Source organism: Limulus polyphemus, unplaced genomic scaffold (assembly GCF_000517525.1).
Source record: "Limulus polyphemus unplaced genomic scaffold, Limulus_polyphemus-2.1.2 Scaffold860, whole genome shotgun sequence".
Taxonomy (NCBI): Eukaryota; Metazoa; Arthropoda; class Merostomata; order Xiphosura; family Limulidae; genus Limulus; species Limulus polyphemus.
Window position 1 is genome coordinate 1 of NW_013666470.1, and position 8321 is coordinate 8321.

General features: G+C 34.6%; 1 protein-coding gene across 1 annotated transcript in view; it reads right to left on the bottom strand.

Annotated features, from left to right (window-relative positions):
* Positions 1-6: 6 nt before the first annotated feature.
* LOC111086116 (kielin/chordin-like protein) overlaps positions 7-8321 on the bottom strand; it is a 19034-nt gene continuing 10719 nt past the window's right edge. The window contains exons 3-6 of the mRNA XM_022387714.1: positions 7598-7729; positions 7209-7299; positions 1911-1996; positions 7-1436 (exon numbers count right to left, since the gene is read on the bottom strand). Coding sequence (XP_022243422.1) covers positions 1320-1436; positions 1911-1996; positions 7209-7299; positions 7598-7729 — 426 coding nt within the window. The 3' untranslated portion in view covers positions 7-1319. The remainder of the gene's footprint in view (positions 1437-1910; positions 1997-7208; positions 7300-7597; positions 7730-8321) is intronic.

The following is an 8321-nucleotide window of genomic DNA, read 5'->3' on the forward strand; positions in this document are numbered from 1 at the left end:
AAGTTTGCAAAGTGCTTAAATCAACCTTTCCACTGCTGTAAACATATTAAAGAGCCTAGGAATTGTTCTCCAACAAATGTGGGACAGTTTGGATGCATATGAGGCTCAGGGGATGGCAAGGAATGCTAACCAAGAGTACAAATCAGCCAAATGCCAAAAAAGACAGAAGACATGTCTAGATGCAACTGCTCACATATTAGCAGCAAGGAGGCTTTCAGAGTTAATAATTTCATCACAATCATTGACAAGCAGAAGAGTGCATTAGAACAATAGATATAAGCCTATGCTGATAATGACAAATCCTATAATGTCCTGGCAAATGTTTTTCCTAATATATGTCAAATTCCCAAGTCAGTAAAGGTACCAAATATCTGTGTCAGAAACACCCAGACAATCTTCCAATGGATTTTACTAAAGAATTTCAGCAATTTGTTGAATTTACATCCTTCTCGGATATTTAGAAAAAAGACAATGAAAGTAAACCTATTTGGATGTACTGTTATTATTAAATTCAATAAGATTGAATGTTTTCCAAATGTTGAAACTGCATTATGGTTGTATTTGTCACAAGAGATCACTAATAGTAGTGGAGAACATTCCCTGTCTCTTCTAAAAAGGGTCAAATATGTCTTACAACCTACTAGGAATTAAGACCATCTCAATTCTTTGTCCCTCTTGAGCATTGAGAGTGAAATTGTCAGGTCTTTGAATTACAATAACATCATTGATGAGTTTGTGACAGCCAGAGCCAGAAAAGTACCAATTTTTGTTTGAAGAAACAAGTGTATTGAATTTTTTATGTTTGATGAATTTATTTTAAATTTGGATAAATTTGTTAATTTTGGATAAATAAATAAATTTGTTTGATGAATTTATTAATTTTTTATGCAATATGTAGTACATACTTAGGCCCTTCCCTCCTATTAGCCTTAGGCCCCTCATAGCCTTAATTCCATACTGTATGTACACAGAACGAACACTATTCAAACACTGTATTATTCTTTGACTTGGAGGATTGCAGATGTTATTGCTCAAAATTGCAATCCTCAGCAAATCATGGTAGCAGCAATTTGTTATTCCATGAGAACAAATTCTATGGTATATTTCCATAGAAAAAAAAGTAAAATACAAATTTCACCTTTTTTGTCTTTATCAAGCTTCCATGATCTATTAAGTATAAGGTGACTGTAAGAGGCCATCACCAGTAAATCACCATTAAGTTTTGTTAGTACACATAACTATATTCCAGTGATAATACCTTTTCTTTGTAAACCCAATTCTTACATGTAAATTCTTCAAAAGCCAATCAGATAAGACTTTTACTGGCTGGTATGGTTTAAGCACACAGAACAGCATGAATTGGGAAGTTGTTCACGACGCTCTATTGGGCAATCCAACTCTCTGCAGTTTTCTTGTTCACAATGAACTGTACCTAACTGAATAATATGTTTACAGATTTAGCCATTTAAATAATATGAGACCTTTCTGTTAACTTTCACAAACTATGATAATATCAAGAGTTCATTACTACAAATGTCTCAAAATAAGATCTTTGATAATTAAGAGAATCTGATTTTATTATGTTTGATAACCATGTAGTGTTGATATGGAATAAAATTTATTCTAGAAAATATTATTTGCAATGTACATTTGTAAAATAATTAAAACATAAAGCATTTACATTAAATTAGAAAAACTATGAAAGAAACAACTGGTTCCTGTCTTTGTCTTGGAAAAAAAAAACTAACAAGATCAAGAAGAAAATACAGCAAGTAAAGAAATAAAATATGACTTGTAACTATCTATCACAATGAAACTGTCAATATACACATTTCTAAATTATTTTACATTAGTTTTTCACTACAATAAAAATAAGTTTTAAAATGTGTAAAGTTACTGCTGGCACTGACCTTACATGAGCACTTTTTACAATCTTCACCTTCTATGCTGAGAAATGTTTCTCCACTACTGTGAATAGCACCTTTATACTCACAAGCTAAATTGAGGAAACAAACAAATTATTTGTCATCGTCACAAAGCTAAAAAATAAGTTTGTAACTAGGCTAATGTCACATGCTTGAAAGTTGTCATTCTATGTTACTTAATAATACAGGATTGTCCAAAGAGTAGTTACCCAAAATAATATAATAATTCCAGTTAATTTTAATGTTTCAGATTAATGTACAAGTATATTCAAACAGTACAAAGGCACTAGCACAGACTAACAGAAAACTAATAAATATCATGTTAAAACAAGTGTTATCTAAACAGAACAGACTTAAGCTTGGGTCTAAAAACTTTTGGGCTGTCCTATATATGGCCATTATAGCATTTTTATACTATAATAACTAATAACAAAATGTAAAAAGTAAGAGTTCTAATTCAGATAGCTACAAGCCTTTGCATATATATTTTCTATTTTTTAAACTAAAAAAACTCTCATTAAAAAAAAGGAAATATTTTATTCTTTTCATCTCCCAGTTGAACAAGAAGCTAGTTAATTTTTTTAATACACAGATACTGAACTGGCAAAGTTCCAATTCTCCAATAGTGGACTTCTGGTTCATGCCTGAGTTAATGTTTCTTAATGTTTTTCTGCTGAATTACCTCCCTGATGTTACTATTTTCTTACATTGAAACTATATTTCCAATATGTACTTGCATCTTCTCACATTCAGTGATGTCCTCTATATGCATAAATATTTTTGCTCACCATTTGCCTTGAAACTACCACCTACCCCATGCTCAATGTGGTTCTACTGAGTTTTTGTATGCAGCAACCTTCCACCAATAGGAGTGTGACACACTCTCCTGACACAGGTTACTCCCTCTATACTATTCAGCCAAACCTTCACTTCAAGATTAGGCACAAAAGAAGCACCAGAAGTAGAGAGGAAGTGTGAGGAGTGGAGGTAAGTATCATATTAATATCTGATATGGTATCTTACTTCTTCTCAAAAATAGCTAGTTTACAACATTGAAAAGGTGGAGGGACAGGTGCAAAAATAATGCTACACTGGAGACTGTGCAACGGGTGATCATGGTAACCCTGTTTTGAAAAGCAGACCATTCCTGATTTATTCAGTAGAAGGAATGGCAGGGATGGGCAGCAATCCCCTTCTGCTGTACTCATGATAGTCCATGAGTTAGTATGGACTGGTATGGTCATAATTATGATGCAATATATTGCGAGGTGAAACTACTATCAGTCTCATGGCACAACCAGTCTCAACAGTCTGCATTATAGACTTGGAGAGAGGTGTATATATATATATATATAGGTTGGCAGGTCAAACCCCAGTAGTTTGATCAAGTAGGGTGCCCCAGCCAACCACTCTACTGATACAATTCCTTGCTACACAGCCTCTGGATCTCGACCCATCGAAGGTGGTGCACCAGAGGTACCCCAGCCAGTGATATATACATATACTTTATATATGAGAAGCCTTACAGTGTGGATTTTGCAGATGATAGCCAATAAGTATACTTGGACAAACACCTCTCATCACTGAATGGTATCCACCACCTATAAGGGGTATGACCCTCTATGAGAGAGAGAGAGACAAAAGTGAATCTACCAATTCACAGTTGAACAGATGAAAAGTAATATCCAGAGGAGCAAGAATTGGCCACATGATGTAGGAAGTGGGAAATGAATGTGTTAGATGCAGCCACATGCCAGACTGGATGATCTCCTCCAAAGCATGATGCGGATGATCTGCCAAGGAAAAGGTAAAAAGTTGGGAACCGGGAGATAGAGATGTATACACCAGCCAAATAAGTTGATGAATCCGACCCTTGTGGGTAAAAGGTGAAAGGTCTCCTTGAGAAGACTTGTTACATGGAATGAATAATCTGGAACAAGAATTATGGAAGGAAGCTATGCAAGTGATATAACAACAGGGCCTGAATGGGTCATGGAAGTCTACCTGGACACGCACAATAGTATAAATGGAAAAGAGAAGGGAGGGAAATGGTGTAAAAGAAGAGTTGCCCTTATGGACCACAGATATCTTAGGAAGGAAGCTATGATCTAGATAAAGAACACAGGTGTCGTGGTAAAGAGTACGTGAAAAGTTGAAGGTGAAGATGTACAACATCTAAGAACCACAGGCCAGGAGAAGTATGAAATAGGTTTTAATGGATAAATGATAGAGGGAACAGGTGACCAAGGTTTCAAAGAGAGAATGTGTAAGGGTGTGGAGAACAACATTAACATCCCAATTCAGCAATATTGTAGGATGTGGAGGGAGATTGATCTGGAAGGAACATAACAAAAGGAAAAGGTGGGAGAGGAAAACACTTTGCAGCACCTGGTAAAACAGAAGGTGTTGGACAAGACTGCATGATATCCTGCTATGGCACAGTGACCAGCAGCGAAAGGTCCACCACTGTCTCTGAAGAACCATTAGTGAGGAAGAGCGAACTGAATGGGACAAAAATAATACCACACATGTGGATAGTCCAGATCTCCTTGAAAAGAACCGGACAAAAGCCATATGTAAAGACTGAGTTTGGTAAGTGAACAAAAAAACCAACAATGCAGCAATGGAGGAGGGAAGGCAAGAGAAGAACAGGTAATAGGAGTGTCATTTGATAGAGGGTTAGAACCAAGAACCAGGACTTTGCCAGCCAGAAAGGTGCAATCAGAAGTACTCAACATGAAATGGACTGGATGGTGGATATCCCATGGGTAGGCATATAGGTACTGGTTAGTCCAGTCCTGACTGAAAGCATCAAGAGCCAGAGCTAAGGGATGAGGTACTGGGTACCAGAACAGGGATAATTTATTGTTATGATGTTTGGGCAAAAGCATCTAAATGAAGAATACCCCATTGTGTGCACAGCCACCGGAAAACCTGTAGGTGTAGGGACCGCTCCATTGGGATATCTGGTTGGGACGATAAAATGACACATGACCAGATTGAATGCACTTGGAATATGACACAGTGAGGCATGTGTGATAAACATGGGCCCAAAAGAGTAGTTCTAACATTTGGAAATAGAGCAAAAATGAATGGGTGCCACCCTATTGACTGATGTATCAATATGTCTTGTACAGCAGAAAGGAAATGATTCAAAGCGATGGCCAATTGTTCCAAGATGTTGATTTGCATGGTTGTCTTGACAGAAGACCAATGACCTGAAACCTCCAGATGCTCCAAACCTGCCCCTCAACCCATGAGTGAAGCATCTGTCAACAAGTGCAACTTTGGACAAGGATGTGGAAGAGGAACACCCATTGTGATGTTATCTCTGTCTAGCAACAATGTGAAAACGACTAAGAAGGGAGGTAAGAGATGGATAATGGAGTTCAAATGATCCCTAGCAAGGTTCCATTGGTCATGCAGCATTCATTGAAGAGTGAGCATATAAGCATGGCCTAAGAGTATATGAGCTTCCATAGAAGCTCCAGTCCCCAAAAGAGAAAGAATGTTGCATGCAGTGAGTATTGAAGATGTAAGGGCCTTGGTGACTAAAAACATCATCAACTATAGAGGAGAAGAAGGCTGGGCCCAACTTAGGTAGTAGTCAAACAATACTCCCAAGTGTAAAACCTGAAAAATGACAGATGAAGGAGCAGTAGTCACAACAGTGGCATTCATGACACAAAGTTCAGAATTCATGGTTCAACCGTGGTAATTCCACAAAAAATAAAGACAAATTTCTTAAGTTTACTTTCACTGAAAAGCACAAGTGAAATGCTTAATAAATTCAAAATTATACTACTACTTCGAGAAGCAAAGAAGAAAATATCAAGTGTGAAGTTGAAAACTTGAGCAAAACTGTGTAACGTCCAAACACAACTGTGCCTAAACGAGAAGTGAAGGTTAGGCTGAACAGTATAGAGGGAATCACAAGCATCAGGAGAGTGTGTCATGCTCCTATTGGTGGAGGGTTGCCACATACTTATTTGCATGTAAAGACACAGTAGAACCATGTTGAATGCGGGGTATGTGAGATTTTCAAGGCTCGTGGTGAATGAAAAAAATATGTGCATACAGAGGACAGCACTGAATGAGAAAAGCTATTATATGAGAAGAGGTAATATATCGTATCAGAAGTAATTTTTCTCCTTTAAGCTTTATGCCATAATCTGCCATAGAATATAAGTTTATTAAGTTTTCATGTTTTGAAACTTCAGAACTTTTGGCATTTTGCAAATATAAAATTGTTCATAAATGTCACTAGTTTAGTTAACCTATTATTTGTGTGTAAAATAATGTGTGCCATAATTCAATATATATATTCATTTATAATGTATGTAAAAAGATGAGGATTGATTTGTAAATTTTCAATAAAATTAATTATGCAATACAATATACATGAAGTTTGAAAGCTTAGTCTTGCTACTTTAGAAAATGATGCAGAAATCAGGCATTCTGTTCAGTAAGGAAAATGTTTAGATCCTAAATGTACGCTAGGTTTTATTACCTAATTTTGCTCTTGACAATATAATACTCTGACAATAAAAGAAACTAAGAACCCTTACTTGAATTTCAAATAGGTAATCTTAAAGAAAATCATAATAAACCATAATTTCTCCTGCATTTATGGAGGTGGTTAATAAATATTTCTTAAAGTTAAATTTTAAATATAAATTCATAAAAATGAACTAAACACTTATTGATGTTTATTTTAAATAAACAACAAAGTTTAAAAACAGTAGTAACTAATGGTAAAAAAAGGGTCATTGTTGAGGTGATTGAAAGGGATTTTTCAGTTGCCACTACCAAGTTTTAGTTATTTGTGGTGACATATAAGTTATAACACAAACCTAAAGTCTGTTATTAATTTACCTGATTGGTCTTCTACAACACAAAAAATAACATACACAATTTAAACATTTTCTTTACAAAATAAGTGTGAAACTGCCTATCAGAACTATGATCTTTCATCTCGGAGTCAAGATGTTCTTATAATTCTTCAGTGAGGTAATTTTCCTATGGTTCAATTTATGCAGAAATGAGTGTAAAAACGTTCAACAGTGCAAGAGTGTTTCATCTGCAAGGTGAGATCCATTCATTTAAGGCATGGACTAAATGAAATTAAACATAGCTAAACTACACAAAAAAGGTACTGTATGTGAGGAAGGTAAAAAAAGGGTAATTGAACTAAAGTACAGTGTACTGCAAAAGAATGTTTAGTTTCATTGATTAGTTATGATTACATTCCTCTACATCATATAAGTTAAAAACGTTCTTTACCATCACAACTTGAACAGCACTGATCTTGGGAATATACTCCATGGTCACAGTCCTTGTCACAAGAAGTAACAAAACAAGATATGCTGCCATTCTTAAGAGCAAAGAAAAAATATGTATATACAGAAAAATTACAAAGCATTAATAGAAAACAGATATTTGAATAAGTGTTTTTAAACTTGTAGGCAATCACTTCAAACAGGAGATACAGATTATTCAACACACCCACCCATATATATATATATACGTATGAACATTAGGGTTCATTTTCACAAGTCTTTAAGTAACTGTACTCCATATGTATAATTTATTATATTTAACTTCTGAAGTTTTATTTAATTAACACAAAAACCATGAAAACTGTTTAACCAACATTAAAATAAAATACTAACCAGACAAATGCACTGAACACATGGATCAGCCTCAGGCTGGAAGATATTGCCATGCTGATATGTAAAATCAACAGTCCCTGACAGAATACAGTCTGCAGGACAAGGTACAGGTTCACAAGAAACATTACCATTCTAGAAAATACCATGAGGATAGACAGAAAAATTATCTTTATTTTTTCTTACATGAAAACAGTTTGAAATGTTGTCAGAAACAATATGATCATTATACTACCCAAACAACTTTTAATTGTAATAAAAATATGCTTTATGACTAATTCTACTTAATAACATATTACCAAACTTCTTCATGAACTCTTGATCATAAGTGTGCATTTACAAAAACAAAAGTCTCTACAAGTTTTAACTGTAAGTTATCAAAACTATCTAATTATATGGTCAATATTAATGTTGATTATTTTACCTCATTACATGTTTGTTTGAAATATCTTGACTAGAACACAAGATTTTTTAACTTGAAATAAAATATTTCTAATTTAATAAATAGTAAGAATAAATAATTTAACAATATACTTTTACAGTCTTCTAATTGTATTTCTTAACTATGCTCTAATGTAATCTATCAAATACATGCACAACTGAATAACTGGCAACATAATGATAATTAAACAAATAAAACACTAAACAGTAATCATGGGGAGAAACTACAGCAAGAAAACACAACGAAAAGAAAAAAAAACAAAAAAAAAAAACGAAAAATCAGTAA